We start from the raw sequence: 19,471 nt of genomic DNA on the forward strand, positions 1-19,471 counted from the left end.
CCTCTGTCCGGGAGATTTCCCAGGCAAGAGTACTCAAGTGGGTTGCCATTTCCTTCTGCAGGGGATCTTCCTGACCCAGCGATCAAACCAGTGTCTCCTGCTTGGTAGGCAGTCTTTACCTCTGAACCACCTGGGAAGCCCCTATTTTATAACTGATAACATCTTAAATTTGATGAAATATATGGTAGGTAATCCAGATGTTAACATCCTTTTGTTGGAAGACCTCTGGTGCTATTGGTGAAGTTCAAGGAAATAACAAACACACAACATTTTAGTCTTAAAAGCAACTCTGATAAAATGTATCACCTGATCCTCACAATCACCCTTTGGAGGAGGCAGGGCAGGTATGATGGGAGACACAGAGACAAAAGGCTCTCTCCATCTTGGAGCTGGAACGGACTCACTCCGGGCCGAAATCCCCCCTTGGATTTCCTCACCCAGCTCTTGCACCATTTCCTGGACGTTGCCTCATAAAAAATCGGCTCTGATTTCAGTCTTTCTCTGGGGGAAGAGAGTTCTGCTCTTCCTCAGAAGTGAGGAATCATTTCGAACTCTTTCTCCAAAGGGCAACAGTTTTCTGACCTGGGTCAGGAAGGGCGTATGAAAATCCCGCTTTTAATTTTGATTCCTGACAGGACAATTCAAGTCCATACTCGTGGGCAGCTGGGCAGCTAGGCAGGGGCGACAGAGCAGCGGCCAAGAGTGCGTCTGGCTATGGCGATCACCGCCTCATCCCTTACTCCTCGGCGCTCTGGGGGCGGAGCCAACCCCCTGGACCCGCCTGCTTTCCCCTCAGGGCTGTCTCAACCTTGACTCTGCCGGGTCCTCTGACCGAGGCCCCCCACGTGACCAGCTGCCTCATTCACTCACTCCGGGTCCTTGCGCCATAATCTCTGCCCTCCCCTTCAGAACCGCACCCAACAGCTTGGCGCAGGCCCCGCCCCTTCCCATCTGCGGGGCGGCAGGAGGGGGCCTGGGCAGGATGGCAGTGAACCAGAGCCACACCGAGAGCCGTCGTGGGGCCCTCATCCCCTCTGGCGAAAGGTGCCTGGAAGGAAGCCTGTGGAGCTGTCGGAGGGAGGAGAGGCCAGGAGAATTGGCGGCGCACAAACTCTCAGCCAATCAGAGACTTTCCCGCCTTTTTTGAGCTCACGGCAAGCGTAGCTCTTCCCCGACCGTTAGGGCCGGCGCTGCCTCGCGGGTGTTCTGGATGTGAATGTGGTGGAGGCGGGAATAGGAGTGTGACGGGCACGTGCGCAGAGAGTGAGCCGTGTGCTGCCTCAGAAAAAAGTTGAAGTGCAGTGGCAGGAAAGGGAAGTCACACCGACCCTCGGGGTGGCATGCGGTGCCGTTAGGAGTGTGCTACCTTTGTAGAGTGAGGGCAACAAGGTCCCAGGCTTCTGGGAGGTAGAAAAGGCACGAGTGTGGCTCTTTCTAGAAAGATCCTGAACTGTCCAGGGCCTCTCTTCCCCCTCAGAACTTCAAAAAGCTCTCTCTCTTCTTCAACCCCAACCAAGGAGATGGCTGGTCTTAACTTTTTTTGTAAAGATGGGGACCAAAAGAAGACACGTCTGGGAAGAGTGATGTTCTCTCACCTCCCATGGCGGCCCTGGGGTTTGCACCCATGGCTTTGTGGTGCTAGCAGTGCCTGCCGCTCACCCGTTTCCTCCAGCCTCTGTCAGGTTCGGCTCAGAGTTGCCCATTTTTACTTCCCTACCCAATACCTCGGCCCCTGCTTCACTCCCCTCCTCCATCCCCTGCCCAGGCTGTTAAGAGTCCTGTTCGAACTCCCCAGCAGTTCTTGAATATGCTCCTCTCTCTGCTCAGATTTGCCCTCATTTTCCTTTGCTCTCACCTAGCTGTGAGACTCTGAAGCCCAATGCAGTGCTCAGGTGAGGCAAAACACACCCAGATTGCTTTGAATGCATCTCTCAGGAAGATCCTTTAAGTACATCAGTACATCATGCTGATGTCCAGATCTGTTTTTTCTGTGCTTCCTTCTCCAGAATATTTTCTTGACAGATTTATACGCTCTGTCAAGGCTGTATGTCCTCCCTTGGTCCTAGAGGACCGCTGCTCTTTTGTTCAGTTTTCCCAGTAGTGAGATGATTGCCCACCTTGCTGACGCCCTGCATGCTGGCCTGGAGACCTGTGTGCCTGTGGCTCTGTGCCTGGAAGCCACTTCTAATCTGGTGTTTGGGTGTTTTCTCAGCTGGGCTACAGGTTTGTCTCTCTGCTTTTCTGTTTGTGCCCTGGAGGCAAGGAATGAAGCGTGGTCTTAAAAAAATTATAACAAATATTGATTTTATGTGAATTATCTTTGTGGAGTCCTTTCTGTGCTCTCGAATGGTTGGCCTTATTAGGGCACTGTTCTAAGGGCTTTACGTTTATAACTGCTCTATCTGCAATGAGGATCAGTACTATTTTCCTCATTTCACAGGTGGAAAAAGCGAAACAAAAAGTAATTTGCTTAAAATCATATGGTCAGGCATGTGGGACAGCTCTGAATTTTGGTAGTGTGTATTCATGTTTCTACGCTGGCTGCCCCTCGAAGAGGAGGAGGACTATGTCTCTTTTTTCTCCTCTGCAAGCAAAGCTCTGTCAGGACTCTACCTTTTGGGATAGAAACTGCTTTACAGAAATAGCTTGAGAGGAAGAAGATTGGTTATATTTTGACTTCTCCTGACTACTCACAATACTCAGTTAAGAAATTCATCACAGCTTGGCTGTGTTGTGTGGAGATTTTTTCTGATCCCAGCTGAAAAGTCATAAATGTATGAGCCAGACTGTACTTTTAAAATGGACTGCAAGGAGATCCAACCAGTCCATCCTAATGGAGATCAGTTCTGGGCGTTCAGGACTGATGCTAAAGCTGAAACTCTAGTACTTTGGCCAACTCATGCGAAGAGTTGACTCATTGGAAAAGACTCTGATGCTGGGAGGGATTGGGGACAGAGGATGAGATGGCTGGATGGCATCAACGACTCGATGGATGTGAGTTTGAGTGAACTCCAGGAGTTTGTGATGGACAGGGAGGCCTGGCGTGCTGCAATTCAAGGGGTCGCAAAGAGTCCGACACGACTGAATGACTGAACTGTACTGGTAAAAAGGAAGATACTGACTGAGTTTTGTTTTTTAAAAAAATTCATATTCTAAAATGTGCAGGTAATGCCATGTAGAAAAATTGGGAAACATTTAATTACTCCAAATTCTTACATTAAGTGCTTTTTATATTTTGATATGTATTCTTTTGCACGTCCCCCTGTGGAAATACACACACCTTCCCCTATCAGACTGCTTTGTAATTTTCCTCATTTACCGATGTATTGAGAATGCTTTGCAGTATTGACATCTATTAATACATCATTATTTTCGATGTCTGGTACTCCCATATGCAGACATTTTTGCTCAAGCCACTATCTGGGATAAGTCTGGTTTTAATTTGTCATTGCTATAAACATTGCCACAGTGAATTTCTTAAAGATTTATTTTTGTTCACCTATCAAAATGTTTCTTTCAGACGTATTCCTGAAAGTGAAATTGTGGGGTGAGAAGACATAAACTTTAAGAAAAATATTTATTTGTTATTTATTTAAATATTTATTTGCATTTATTTGGCTGTGCTGAGTCTTGATTTTGGCACACAAACCTTTGTTGTGGCCTGTGGGATCTTTAGTTCTGGTGTGCAGGATCTAGTTCCTGGACCAGGAATTGAACCCAGGCCTCCTGCATTGGGAGCTCGAAGTCTTAACTGCTGGATCACCAGGGAAGTCCCCAGAGGACATAGACTTAAAAAATTTTTTTATATATTTATAATATAAAAATAAAAATCCTAGTAAAAATATTTTAAAATATTACACATATTTTATATTTAACATATTTATAAATGGAAATATATTTATTGCAAAATCCCCCTACAGTTTCAGTTGCAGTTCAGTCACTCAGTTGTATCCGACTCTTTGCAATCCCATGAACCACAGCACGCCAGGCCTCCCTGTCCATCACCAACTCCCGGAGTTCACCCAGACCCATGTCCATTGAGTCGATGATGCCATCCAACCATCTCATCCTCTGTCATCCCCTTCTCCTCCTGCCCTCAATCTTTCCCAGCATCAGGGTCTTTTCAAATGAGTCAGCTCTTCGCATGAGGTGGCCAAAGTATTGGAGTTTCAGCTTCAGCATCAGTCCTTCCAATGAATATTCAGGACTGATCTCCTTTAGGATGGATTGGTTAGATCTCCTTGCAGTCCAAGGGACTCTCAACAGTCTTCTCCAACACCACAGTTGAAAAGCATCAATTCTTCGGTGCTCAGCTTTCTTTACAGTCCAATTTTCACATCCATACATGACCACTGGAAAAATCCCCCTACAGAATTGTATCAATTTACATTCTTTTTAATACTTTGTGTCCAATTTCACCTTGCCAACACTAAACGTTAACCTTTGATAGCTCTGCCAGCCTGATAGGAAAGGAAAGGAAAGTGAAGTCGCTCAGTCGTGTCCGACTCTTTGCGACTCCATGGACTGTAGCTTAGGCTCCTCCATCCATCGAATTTTCCAAGCAAGAGTACTGGAGTGGGTTTCCATTTCCTTCTCCACAAGATCTTCCTGACTCAGGGATCGAACCCAGGTGTCCCGCGTTGCAGGCAGACACTTTACCATCTGAGCCACCAGGGAAGCTAGTCTGATAATGGAATCCAAATAATGAAATCTTTTTTAAAAGTTTTATTTCTAATGAAATTATTTTTGTCTTATGGTTATCGACTATATATGTATTTGGTGAATTTTCTTGGTTCATAAATATCCTCCACTTTTTGGCTAATTTGTTCATCGTTTTTGTGTGGTAAAAACACATAACAAAATTTAATATCTTAGCCATTAAAAAATAAAAATTGTATATAATGTATATAACAATAATGTACACAGTGAAATGATTATTGCAGTCAAGTTAGTTAACATTTCATTTCCTCAAATAATTATATTTTTACTTTAGTGTGATGAAAGTACTTCAAATCTACTGTCTTAGCATATTTCCAGTGTTCAATACAGTATTATTAAATATAGTCTTCACGCCTGCATATTAGATCTCTAGACTTATTCATCTTCAGCTCAGTTGAGTTCCTCAGTCGTTTCCGACTCTTTGCAGCCCCATGGACTGCAACACACCAGGCTTCCCTGACCATCAGCAACTCCCAGAGCTTGCTCAAACTCATGTCCATCGAGTTGGTGATGCCATCCAATCATCTCATCCTCTGTTGACCCCTTGTCATGCTGCCTTCAATCTTTCCCAGCATCAGGGTCTTTTCCAGTGAGTCAGTTCTTTGCATCAGGTGGCCAAATTATTGGAGCTTCAGCTTCAGCATCAGTCCTTCCAATGAATATGCAGGACTTATTTCCTTTAGGATTGACTAGTTTGATCTCCTTGCAGTCCAAGGGACTCTCAACAGTCTTCTCCAACACCACAGTTCAAAAGCATCAATTCTTCTGCATTCAGCTTTCTTTATGGTCCAAGTCTCATATCCATACATGACTACTGGAAAAACCATAGCTTTGAATAGATGGACCTTTGTTGGCAAAGTAATGTCTCTGCTTTTCAATATGCTGTCTAGATTGGTCATAGCTTTTCTTCCAAGGAGCAAGCGTCTTTTAATTTCATGGCTGCAGTCACCATCTGCAGTGATTTTGGAGACCAAGAAAATAAAGTCTGTCACTGTTTCCATTGTTTCCCCATCTATTTGCCATGAAGTGATGGGACCGTTTACCATGATCTTTGTTTTTTGAATGTTGAGTTTCAAGCCATCTTTTTTACTCTCCTCTTTCACTTTCATCAAGAGGCTGTTCAGTTCCTCTTCACTTTCTGCCATAAGGGTGTTGTCATCTGCATGTCTGAGGTTATTGATATTTTTCCCAGCAGTCTTGATTCCAGCTTGTGCTTCATCTAGCCCGGCATTTTGCATGATGTATTCTGCATATAAGTTAAATAAGTGGAGTGACAATATACAGCCTTGACATACTCCTTTCCCAATTTGGAACCAGTCCGTTATTCCATGTCCGGTTCTAACTATTGCTTCTTGGCCTGCATACAGATTTCTCAAGAGGCAGGTCAGGTGGTCTGGTATTCCCATCTCTTTCAGAATTTTCCACAGTTTGTTGTGATCCACACAATCAAGGTTTTGGCATAGTCAATAAAGCAGAAGTAGATGGTTTTCTGGAACTCTCTTGCTTTTTCCATGATCCAGCAGATGTTGGCAATTTGATTTCTGGTTCCTCTGCCTTTTCTAAACCCAGCTTGAACATCTGGAAGTTCTTGGTTCAGGTACTGTTGAAGCTTCGCTTGGAGAATTTTGAGCATTACTTTGCTAGCGTGTGAGATGAGTGCAATTGTGCGGTAGTTGGAGCATTCTTTGGCATTGCCTTTCTTTGGGATTGGAATGAAAACTGACCTTTTCGAGTCCTGTGGCCACTGCTGAGTTTTCCAAACTTGCTGGCATATTGAGTGCAGCACTTTCACAGCATCATCTTTTAGGATTTGAAATAGCTGACCTGGAATTCCATCACCTCCACTAGCTTGTTCGTAGTGATGCTTCTTAAGGCCCATTGGATTTTGCACTCCAGGATGTCTGGCTCTACGTGACTGATCACACCATCGTGGTTATCTGGGTCATTCAGATCTTTTTTGTATAGTTCTCATGCGTATTCTTGCCACCTCCTCTTAATATCTTCTGCTTCTGTTAAGCCCATACCATTTCTGTCCTTTATTGTGCCCATTTTTGCATGAAATTTTCCCTTGGTTTCTTTGATTTTCTTGAAGAAATCTCTAGTCTTTCCCAGTCTATTGGTTTCATCTGTTTCTTTGCATTAATCACTTAGGAAAGTGTTCTTACTTCTCCTTGCTATTGTTTGGAACTCTGCATTCAGATGGGTGTATCTTTCCTTTTCTCCTTTACCTTTCTCTTCTCTTCTTTTCTCAGCTATTTGTAAGGCCCCCTCAGACAACCATTTTGCCTTTTTGCATTTCTTCTTCTTGGGGATAGTTTTGGTCACCGCCTCCTATACAATGTTACGAACTTCCATCCATAGTTCTTCAGGCACTCTATCAAGATTTAGTCCCTTGAATCTATTTGTCACTTCCACCATATAATCATAAGGGATTTGATTTAGGTCATACCTGAATGGTCTAGTAGTTTTCCCTACTTTCTTCAATTTACTCATCTTACATAACTTTAAATTTGTATCCTTGCCTAACATTTCCCCACTTCCCTCATCCCCTCAATCCCCAATAACTACTGTTATACTCTTTGCTTCTATGAATTTGATTTTGTTTTAGATTCCACATGTAGGTGAAATCATATAATTGTCTTTGTCTCTGCTATTGCACTTAGCATAATGTCCTCAAGGTTCACCCATGTTGTGGCATGTGACAATATTCCTTCCTTTTTAAGCCTGAATAATATTCCATTGTACGTATTTACCACATTTTGTTTCTCCATTCACTGATAGACTTTTAGATTGCTTCCTCCTCTTGGCTATTATGAATATGAGTACACAAATATCTTTTTGAGATCTTGTTTTCAGTTCTTTTTGATATATAACCAGAAGTGGGATTGCTGGATCATGGAGTAATTCTATTTTTAATTTTTGAGGCAACTCCATACTGTTCCATAGTGCCTGAACCACTTTACAGTCCCACCAAGAGTGCACAGAATCTTCAACCTGTCAATATTCTAGGCCACAAACACCTAGGATATCTTTTTCAATAGCAGTCATCCTAACAGGTGTGAGGTGAATCTCATTTGTGGTTTTGATTTGCATTTCTCTGATGATTAATAATGTTGAGCATCTTCTCATATTTTTTGCTATTTATATATTATTTTGGAGAAATGTCTATTTAAATCCTCTGTCCATTAAAAAAAATTTTTTTTCTTTTAAACTTTTTATTTTGTATTGAGGTATAACTGATTAACAATGTGATAGTTTCAGGTGAACAGCAAAAAGACTCAGTCATGCATATACATGTATCCATTCTCCCCCAAACTCCCCTCCCATCCAGGCTACCACCTAACACTGAGCAGAGTTCCATGTACTATACAGTAGGTCCTTGTTGGTTATCACTTTGTCCATTTTTAAATTACATTTGTTGTTGTTGAGTTGTAGGAGTTCTTTATATATCCTAGATGGGCTGTGTGTGTGTGTGTGTGTGTGTGAGCCAGTCTTTGTCACTCAGTCAGGCAGTGTAAAACTGTCTTAATTTTTACTTCCTGGTTGGGCAGAGCCTCATTGTCAACCAGAGGTAACAGTTCTAGAGCCTTCTCAGGTTTCTTCTGAGCATGAACCCAGCCCTGATATGTGAAAGCACCCAGTCTGTGATGCTTTCTAGATTCCCATGAACATGTCAGAGGTTTTCAAAGCCTTTATTCCTCAAAGCATCTCATTCTCCAGTCTTTTCTTCCTGTTTTTTAAGTTTTTTATTGTTTGCCCCCCAAAATCATCTTTTGCCCCACTTAACTGCTCTCACACATTTTGAAATGTTGTTTAACAAATGTGCCCTGGGTAGCTGCCTTAATCCTGAGAAAATTCTGAGCTAGTCCTCCAGGGAACTCCTGGACAGGTCAAAACAGAAAACCATAGTAAGGTCTGTTCTCCTCCCCTCACCCCAGTACTTTGTACTTATACTGAGAATGTGGGTTGTTGTTTTCAGAGCTGTGCCAAGCTAGGGAGTGGAGGAGTACTGGGGTAAGTTAAAGTGCACAAAGCTCTTATTGACGCTCTTATTTTTTTTCTTGATTAAACATTCCCCTAGTTGCTATAAGCTTTTGATTAGATTCTAGAGTTCTAGACTGGCTTTTAGAGTTCCCTATTCCACTATTGTTGCTGACATCCATTTTTTCATAGTCTCTTAAGAAGCGCTTTTTAGCCATATACTATCATCCTAATTCCAGTTCTTATTACCTCATATCAGGACTATGTTAGTTCTTAAATGGATCCCTCTGACATATCACCATTTCCTTGATCATGTGACCTACCTGCTGAGACAGTGGCAGGTCACAGTTCTGCCTTGCCTGTTGAATGATGTGAATCAGCTCAAATTTCAACTTTTCTATAAAATCATTCCTAATTACTTCTACCAAGAGCTGATCTCTACCTGCCATGATATTTTGTTCCACTTATGTGATGCATATCATGTTTTTCTTGCATTATTACTTATATTCATGTTTTCATTCATTCATTCTTTCAATAAATATTAATAGCATATGTATATGTATGTATGTATGTGTGTGTGTATATATATATATATATAAAACTAAGAAAGGGAAAAAAGACCCAGGAGGATTCTGTAAGCGTAGGATGGGTCCAGGTTTTTTGGGTTAGGAGGGAAGGGAGAACATGGCAGACATGTCAGAGGATCCTGTAGCACACTTCATATGTCTCACCTTCTTTACCAGAGTCCAAGAAACAGTTTCATTAACACCGTGCTTTATATAATATGCACAAGAAGTATAAGAATTAGTGGACTTTAAGAATAGAATTAGGTTTGCTAAGAAAGAAAAAAAAAAGAACCCAGTGATAAAGAGGAAGACGAGTAAGTGTGAGTTGTCAGAGAATAAGATCATTTCAATTCCTTTCTATTTTAATAAAATAGCAGCAGCACCAGTAGCAGCCAATAACCTCCCTCCAGGCTAGAAACTGCCCCGAGAGCTTTGTCTGTGTCTTTTTGCATGACTCCTGAGCTGTGTGCTGTCCGCCCTTTCTTGTCTGCAGTGTCTTGAAGCAGTGTGAGGATGTGGACCTCTGCTTCCTACAGAAACCAGTGGAATCCTATCTCTTTAATGGCACAAAGAAAGGAACGTTGTTTCTCACTTCATACCGGGTAATTTCTCTCTCTTTAATCTAATTTATTTCTCGTTTTTTTTCACTGTGCTGGGTCTTCACTGCTATGTCCGGGCTTTTTCTAGTTGTGGTGAGTGGGGGTTACTCTGTAGGTGCAGTGCTCGGGCTTCTCATTGCAGTGGCTTCTCTTGTTCAGGAGCGCAGGCTCTAGGGCATTCAGGCTCAGGAGTTGTGGCACACAGGCTTAGTTGCCCTGTGGCATGTGGAATCTTCTTGGACTAGGAATCGAACCCATGTCCCCTGCGTTGGCAGGCAGATTCCTAACCATTGAACCACGAGGAAAGTCCCATACCAGGTAATTTCTGCTTCTCCTTTGATCTAATTAACTTGACATTTATTTCCCTTAAAAGGGAGAGAGGTTAAACCTTGACTTTCAAAATGTTTTGAACCATTTCCACTTGGAGATTTTCCTTGTTGAAGAGTGATGGAAGAAAATCGGTGATGTTTCTCAATTAGGCCAGGATGCCAAAGCAGCCTTGACTTTAGAATTGTTCTTCTATGTCTCAACCCATGGACGAATTGCATTCCTTTCCCAAAGTTTCTTTCCTTTCTTAGGTGGTCTTCGTGACTTCACACTTAGTCAATGACCCCATGCTTTCTTTTATGATGCCGTTTGGCCTGATGAGTGACTGCACCATTGAACAACCAATTTTTGCCCCCAACTACATTAAAGGAACCATTCAGGCAGCTCCAGGTGGTAAGTGTCCCCCTCAGAAATGTATTTTTTCTCAAAAGCTTACAGAAAGTTTAAGAGTCAGACTTCAGTGGGTGGTGCCTCTCTCCATGTTTTCGGCAGTGCTTCTGTTACCAGCGTGCCAGCCTCTTAGTGAGTGTCTGCCATTTCTCCCTCCAGGTGGCTGGGAAGGACAAGCTGTTTTTAAGTTATCCTTCAGGAAAGGAGGTGCCATCGAATTTGCCCAACTGATGGTAAAAGCTGCCTCTGCTGGTGAGTGATGCTGATAAAGATATCAGGCGCTTTGGGGTTTGGGGACCTGTTTAATTGGAATAGGACGGTTAACTAGAGAAGGCTTCTGGCCTCTGTGGTCAGGACGTTGATATTTGCCCATATTGTTGTTGTTTAGTCGCTAAGCTGTGTCCGACTTTTTTCAGCCTCATGTACGGTGTAGCCTGCCAGGCTCCTCTATCCATGGGATTTCCCAGGCAAGAATACTAAAGCAGGTTGCCATTTCCTTCTCCAGATTTCACATGTATTCAGTGGGTATTTCCTGAGCCTACTGACTATGTACCAAGTACCCTACTACATGCTAGGAACATAAGATTTAGTCCTTCCTTAAACTGAAGGAGTTCACAATCTAGTGGGAATTTACAGTCAGACACCCGAATGATTTTACCTGATAGTCTCTTGTCCATTTAAGTGGCTGTATCATTGAGTACTCTTGTTTTTGGTAGAGTTACCATGGCTCTTATTCCTCTGGTGTACCTTCTTGTCTTCTCTCTGGCTATAGCTTTGCTCTTCTTGGGTTTAATTCTCATTTGTCATGGGACTAAAGCATGGGAAGAGATCATGTCAGGTCCTGCAGCACTGATCTAACAGGTGTACCAGAGAACTCTTTCAAACTTAGAATACAAGTAATCTTTTAATTCAATGTAGCTTCACTTTATATCCCTCACTCTCTCAGGTTTTGTATTCCAGTCCAACTGGACTTCTTTGCACCTTGCTCTCCCATCTCTGAGCCTTCAGGCTATTTGCTCTGTCTGGAATGCTCTTCCTCTTTCTCCCTTGCTTTCCACCACCAACTCCAATCTAGTTAAGATGCACATGGTCTAGTGGAAATAGACATATGCAAGAATAATACATTATCCTATCTTATGGTGGGGCTTCCCTAGTGGCTCAGAGGTAAAGAATCCGCTTGCAATGCAGGAAATACAGACGTGGATTTTATCCCAGGGCTGGGAAGATCCCCTGGAGAAGGAAATGGCAACCCACTCCAGTATCTTGCCTTGGAAATCCCATGGACTGAGGAACTTGGAGGGCTACAGTCCATGGGGTCACAAAGAGTAGGACAGAACTGAGCACATCCCACCCAGTTAAGATAATGCTAGCTATTGGAACAGATAAACCCCAAATTATCAGTGACTTAAGATAATGGTGGAGAAGGAAATGACAACCCATTCCAGTATTCTTGCCTGGGAAATCCTATGGACAGAGGAGCCTGGCTGGCTACAGTCCACGGGGTGGCAAAAAATCAGACATAACTAAGCGACTAAACAAACAACAACAAGGTAATGGATGTTACTGCTTATATAAAGGCCAGTTGAGAACTTCTCTGACAGTTCAGTGGTTAAAATTTCCCCTTTCATCGCAGACAGTGTGAGTTCTATCCCTAGTCCGGAGCTCAGACCCCACATGCCTCAGGGCCAAAAAAGCAAAGCATAAAACAGAAGCAGTATTACAACAAATTCAATAAAGACTTTAAAAATGGCTCACATCAAAATAAATCTTAAAAGAGGCCAATCAGCATGGGTTAAAGGCACCTCTGTTCCACACAGCCCTTCAGGGACCCAGGGTAGTAGAGTCTCATCATTAACACATAGCTTCCACAGCCTCTTTGGGTGGTCAGCAGAGTGAGGAAGAGAGTAAAGATCTCACTTTGGATGTTTTCATGGGCCAGGCGTGGAAGCTGTGTACATTGTTTCTGGTCATATGCCATAGGGCAGAAATTAGTGTGGCAGGTTGACAATGGCTCTGAAAATATAATCCTCAGAATCTTTGAATGTTACTTTGTAAAAAAAAAAAAAAAAAAAGTCTTTTCAGATATAATTAAGGATCTTGAGATGAGAGAAGTACTCTAGATTACTCAAATACCATCAAATACTAAATACCATTAAAGAAGTGTCCTTATAAAAGAGATGCAGAGGAGACCAACAGAAGCTTTCTTTGGTAATGTTGTTGTTGTTCAGTTGGTAAGTCATGTCCAACTCTTTGTGACCCCATGGACTGCAGCATGCCAAGCTTCCCTGTCCTTCACTATCTCCCAGAGTTTGTTCAAACTCATGTCCACTGAGTCAGTGATGCCATCCAAGCATGTCATCCTCTGTCATCCCCTTCTCCTCCTGCCCTCAACATTTCCCAGCATCAGGGTCTTTTCCAATGAGTCATCTCTTCACATCAGGTGGCCAAAGTATTGGAGTGTCAGCTTCAGTATCCGTCCTTCCAATGCATATTCAGGGTTGATTTCCTTTAGGATTGACGGGTTTGATCTCCTTGCTGTCCAAAGGACTCTCAGGAGTCTTCTCCAGCACCACAGTTCAAAAGCATCAATTCTTCAAGGGTGCTCAGCCTTCTTCATGGCCCAACTCTCACATCCATACATGACGACTGGAAAAACCATAGCTTTGACTATATGGACCTTTGTTGGCAAAGTGACGTCTCTGCTTTTTAAAACACTGTCTACGTTTGTCATAGCTTTTCTTCCAAGGAGCAAATGTCTTAATTTCATGGCTGCAGTCACCACCTGCAGGGTACTTCCATTATGTTGGCCTTTAATGGAGTTATCTTGACAACTTGATAGAATCCTCACTTGAAATTTTTTCTGAGTCCCTATTATGGTGGGTATTATGCTAGGCCTTCAATAAGCACAGGAAAATATACACAATCACTGTCTTCAGGAAGTATACAGTTGAGGACAAGGACAGAATATATTTTAAATCTTGTATTTTGGGAGCATTGCCAGACACTCGTGTAACATGTTGGTTAAAACTCTGTTAATTATTTGGTTGATAGTTGCTGTATATCTGTCTTAAAAGAATTAAAGAGCCCTTATTTTGCCAAATTTGTCTTCTCAGCTGCCAGAGGAATTCCACTTGGAAGTGTAAATTACTGGTTCGACACTTCAGGACTGTACATAATTACTGTCCCAGGGGCTGCAGTGTGCTCCTCACAGACACCTTGTCCAGGTAAGGTGTGGCAGGGAGGTTCTTCCTGGGAGGTGGAAAGGTGTGCCCAGGGCTCACAGATCTAATTGCGGATAGCTTGCCTCCAACTCTGCTGCAGGAGAAGCAGCAGAGTTTTGGGGGTTGGAAAATAGTTGAGTCCATGATTTCATTTCCAGATTCAAACCCGGTGGCAAGTCAGTAAGTGACCGGCTTTCCATTTCAGACTTTGTTGTTGTTCAGTCACTCAGTCGTGTCCTACTCTTTGCAACCCCATGGACTGCAGCACGCCAGGCTTCCCTGTCCGTCACCATCTCCCAGAGCTTGCTCAAGCTCATGTCCATCAAGTCAGTGATGCAATGCAACCATCTCGTCCTCTGTTGTCCTCTTCTCCTTCTGCCTTCAATTTTCCCAGCATCAGAGTATTTTCTAATGAGTTGGCTCTTCACATCAGGTGGCCAAAGTATTAGAGTTTCAGCTTCAGCAGCAGTCCTTCCAATGAATATTCAAGATTGATTTTCTTTAGTATTGACTGGTTTCCTTGCAGTCCTAGGGACTCTCAAGAGTCTTCTCCAACACCACAGTTCAAAAGCATCAATTTCAGGCTTACTTTGATGTACAAATATGGAGGATATTGGGCAACTGTCATCAGTAGGAAGTCACTTCTGCTTACAACCTGAGCAGAAATGTGTGCTCTTGCATACCTCCCCCTTCTTCTCTCATACAAGCACAGCCGACATGCTTGTGCCACGCCCTTCATCCTCACTGAAGACTCCAATCCTGGGCTTTGTGACCTGTACCCTCTCCTGTAGCAGTTGTGTCTGTCCACAGATGCTGAGCCATGCTCCCCAGAGATGTAGATCAGTACTCTCAAATGTGCTTCACAGTCTGTGGGTGGACCGTGAAAGGTCTCCTAACAGGCTGTCAACAGACCGCCAGATACAGGCCATTTCTTGGGTTTTCCTTAAAGCATGACATGCATGTCCATCAGCATTTAGTTTGTATACAGCTGATGGGTAGTTATTTCTGGCCTTTACAGTTACCTTAATCTTTAAGTGTTAATCAACTGACATTCAAAATTTTGAAGTATTGCTAAGGTTTTATAAAAATGTTTTTAAATTGAAATTTGTATAACATACAATTAATCATTTTAAAACGTGCAATTCAATGGTATTTAGTGTATCACAGTGCTGTGCAGCCATCAGCTCTCTCCAGTTTCAAAACTCTTCCAAGACTTCGCTGGCAGTCCAGTGGTTGATCTGCCCTTTCACTTAGGGGGTGCAGGTTTGATCCGTGGTTGAGGAACTAAGATCCTGCATGCTGTGCTGCACAGTCAAAAAGCAAACAAACAAACAAAATGGAAAACTTTTCCATTACTCCATAAGAATACCCATACCCACGAAGTGGTCATCCCTCGTTGTCCCCTCTCCTTTGCCTCTTGGTTTCCTCTAATCTGCTTTTTGTCTTTTTGGATTTGCCTGTTCCGTATATATCACATAAAAGAAGCCAAGCAACATGTGGCTTTGTGTTCGGCTTATCTCACTTAACATGATGTTTTCAAGGCTCGTCCAAGATGTAGTATGTATCAATATTTCACTTTTTGTGTCTGACTAATGCTCCACTGTATATATTATAGTTTGTTCATTCATTCGTGCATTGATGCACATTTGGCTTGTTTCTACCTTATGATTATTATGAATAATAGCTGTTATAATCATTTGTATATAGGTTTCTCTGTAGACATAAGTTTTCATTTCTCTTGAGTACATACTTAGGTTTGGAAGTATTGGGTGATATGATAAGTCAATGTTTAACTTTTTTGAGAAACCACCAAACTCTTTTTCCACAGCAACTGCACTGTTTTTTTACTCTCACCAGCAATGTACAAGTTCCTGTTTCTCCATATCATTGTCAATGCTTGTTATTTTCCTTTCTTTTTGCTAGTTGTTTATATTAAAGTCATCCTAGTGAGGTGAGGTGATATCTCATTATAATTTTAATTTGCATTTTCTTAATGACCAATGGTATTGAGTATCTTTTCATGCGCTTGTTGACCATTTGTGTATCTTCTTTGGAGGTGTATCTATTCAAGTCCTTTGCCCATTTTAAAATATTATTTATTCATTCATTTTTGGCCACACTATGTGTTTGTTGCTGCTCTTGGGCAGCAAGCAGGGGCTACTTTTTTTTGCATTGTGCTTCCTTGCAGGCTTCTCATTGCAGTGGCTTCTCTTGTTGCAGAGCACGGACCCTAGAGAGTCTGGGCTTCAGTAGTTGTGGTGCACAGGCCTAGTTGCTCTGCAGCATGTGGGACCTTCCAGGACCAGAGATTGAACCCATGTCATCTGCATTGGCAGGTGGATTCTTAACTGCTAGACCACCAGGGAAGCCCAAGTGTGGTGTTTAATTTCCAGAAATTTGTGAATTTTCCAGTTTTACTTCTGTTGTTGATTTATAAATTAATCCCTTTGTGATGAGAGAAGCTACTTTGTATGACATCTATCTTTTAAAATCTATCCAGACTTAATTTGTTACCTAATATATGGTCTATTCTGAAAAATATCACGTGTGTCCTTGAGAGTGGTCCCAGGTGGCACTAGTGGTAAAGAATCGCCTGCCAATGCAGGAGACATAAGAGATGTAGGTTCGATCCTTGGGTCGGGAAGATCCCCTGGAGAAGGGAAAATTCTACGGGCAGAGGAGCCTGGTGGGCTATAGTCCATGGGGTCACAAAGAGTTGGACACGGCTGATCAACTGAGCATTTGAGAGTAATGTGTATTCTGTTGTTGGGTAGAGTGTCCTATGTTTGCTAGATCCAGTGGTCTTTTTCAGATCCTCTACTTTCTTATTTATCTTCTCTCTGGTTGTTCTATCCATCAGTGTGAGTGAGGGATATTGAAGTCTTCAACTATTACTGTAAAATTGCTTCTTCCGTTTTTGCTTCATATATGTGATGGTCTGTTATCAGCTGTGCAAATGTTTATAATTGTTATATTCTTTTGCTGTACTGGACATTTTATTAATATGTAATTTTCTTCTTTATCTCTTAATGATGTAAAGTCTATTTTGTTGTAAAATCTATTTTGTCTGATATTAGCATAGTTACTTTTGCTCTCTTTTGGTTACTATTTACATGGAATATCTTTTTTCATCCTTTACTTTTATTTATGTCTTTGTATCTAGAACAAGTCTCTTAAACACATAGCATGTAGTTGAATCATGAATTTTCATTCATTCTGCCAAGCTCTGTCTTTTGATTGGGGAATTTAATCCATTTGCATTTAAAGTAATTACTGATGATGGGAGCCTTACTTCTACTGTTTTACTATTTGGTTTTTATATGCCTTATAGCTTTTTTGTCCCTCATTTTCTGCATCACTGTCTTCTTTTGTGTTTAGCTGATTTTTTGATAGTGAAAAGTTTGAATTCCTTTCTCATTTCCTTTTGTTTATATTTTATAGCTTTTTTTTTGGCGTTTGACTACTATGGGGGTTACATTTAACTTTAATCCTAAAGTTATAACACTGATTTGAATTTTACAATCTTAACTTCAATAACATACACATATTTTGTACCTTTACAAGCCCTCCATCTCACTCCTTTTAGTTGATATCACAAAATTTTATCTCTATACACTATGTTCCCAAACACACAATTTATTATTTCCTTTAAATGCATTAGTCTCTTATGTAGAAAACAAAAATGAAATTACAAACCTTTGTTATAATAATATTGACTTTTATAATTGCTCAATGATTTACCTTTATTGAGATATTTATTTTTTCATATGGCTTCACATTATTATCTAGTGTCCTTTCATTTGACTCCCTTAAGCATTTCTTGCAGGACAAGTCTAGTTGTAATTAACTCCCTCAGGTTTTGTTTATCTGGAAACATCTTACTTTCTCTATCTGAAAGGAGTTTGGCCAGATAAAGGATTCTTGTTGGATAGTTTATTTCTGGCCTCCAACATTCCTGAAGAGAAATCTGCTAATCTTCTTTTTTTTTTTTTACAACAATGCAAATTTATTTTCTCACAATTTCTAGAGGATAAAAGTCCAAGATCAAGTTGTTGGTAGAGTTAGTTTCTTCTGAGGCTCTGCTAATCTTCTTATTGAGGATCTCTTGTATGTGATTATTCACTTTTCTCTTGCTGCTGTCCCTTGGACTACAAGGAGATCCAACCAGTCCACCCTAAAGGAGATCAGTCCTGGGTGTTCATTGGAAGGACTGATGCTGAAGCTGAAACTCCAATACTTTGGCCACCTGATGGGAAGAACTGAGTCATTGGAAAAGACCCTGATGCTGGGAAAGATTGAGGGCAGGAGGAGAAGGGGACGACAGAGGATGAGATGGTTGGATGGCATCACCAACTCAATGGACACGAGTTTGGGTGAACTCCTGGAGTTGGTGATGGACGGGGAGGCTTGGCATGCTGCGGTTCATGGGGTTGCAGAGAGTTGGACACAAACGAGCAACTGAACTGAACTGAACTTGCTGCTGTCAAGAGTCTCTATTTTGTAAGTTTGACTATAATGTGTTGGTGTTGAGTTTATTGAGCTTCTTGGATGTTTATATTCATGTGTTTCATCAGGTTTGAGAAGTTTTCAGTCATTATTTCTTCACATACTTTCTCTACATCTTTCTCTCTTTCTTCTTTTTCTGAAACTTCTACAATGTATATGTTGGTCTCCTTGGTAGTGTCCCACTGGTCCCTTGGGCTCTGTTCACTTTCCTTCAATCTTTTTCTTTCTATTCCTCTCTATCTACAGCTTTTATTGTTCTGTATTCAGGTTTACTGGTTCTTTCTTTTGCCTATTCAAATATGAATTTGAATCCCTCTAGTGAATTTTTCATTTCAGTTATTGCGCTTTTCAGCTCCAGAACTTTGTTTTGGTTTCCTGTTATGTTTTCTATCTCTCTACTGCTGTTTCTATTTTGTTCGTATATCACTTTTCTTGACTTTATATACATTTTTCCTTTTGTTCTTTGAGCATCTTAATGATGATTCTTTTAATTTTTTTCTAGATAGCATAAATATTAAATATGGATTATAGAAAAATAACTTGACAGTTATCCATTCATGTTGACATAGTTAAATCATTTTGGGAATGTAGCCAAGGAAATAAATAAAACCCATGTTTATTATAAAATTAATTGGAAAGTCGGAAGCAACATAACTCTCTGACAATCAGGTAGCACTTATCATAAATAGCATTTATCCATATGATAAAATATTGTCCAGATTTTAATCTGTGAAATACATTAATGATATAAAGAACTTTCTTGGCAGTCCAGTGGTTAGGACTTGGCATTTTCATTGCTGAGGGCCAGGTTCAATCCCTGGTTGGGAAACTAAGATCCCACAAACCATGCAGAGCAGCCAGGAAAAAAAGAAAAAATAATATAAAGAACATTCTCACAATATCAAGTAAAAAGAGCCAGATGTTTAAAAATTGTATGATTGTCATAATCATGACTGTATAAAAAATATTAACAGAGATCCTACCTATAAATATACCAAAATAATAAGTTTTTGTCTTTGATGATGGAATTATAGATGACTTTTAAAAATTTATCTCTTCTCTATTTCCCAAATACATATTCCTCATTGAGCATTCTTTTTATGATCAAAACAAACTTTACTGAGTTAAGTATGTATCTGTGTACAACTGTTAGTATGTAGAG

General features: G+C 41.3%; 1 protein-coding gene across 1 annotated transcript in view; it reads left to right on the forward strand.

Annotated features, from left to right (window-relative positions):
* Positions 1-955: 955 nt before the first annotated feature.
* WBP2NL (WBP2 N-terminal like) overlaps positions 956-19,471 on the forward strand; it is a 29,690-nt gene continuing 11,174 nt past the window's right edge. Inside the window, exons 1-5 of the mRNA NM_001082441.2 lie at positions 956-1,044; positions 9,760-9,868; positions 10,444-10,585; positions 10,742-10,834; positions 13,696-13,806. Coding sequence (NP_001075910.1) covers positions 983-1,044; positions 9,760-9,868; positions 10,444-10,585; positions 10,742-10,834; positions 13,696-13,806 — 517 coding nt within the window. The 5' untranslated portion in view covers positions 956-982. The remainder of the gene's footprint in view (positions 1,045-9,759; positions 9,869-10,443; positions 10,586-10,741; positions 10,835-13,695; positions 13,807-19,471) is intronic.

Source organism: Bos taurus, chromosome 5, assembly GCF_002263795.3.
Source record: "Bos taurus isolate L1 Dominette 01449 registration number 42190680 breed Hereford chromosome 5, ARS-UCD2.0, whole genome shotgun sequence".
NCBI lineage: Eukaryota > Metazoa > Chordata > Mammalia > Artiodactyla > Bovidae > Bos > Bos taurus.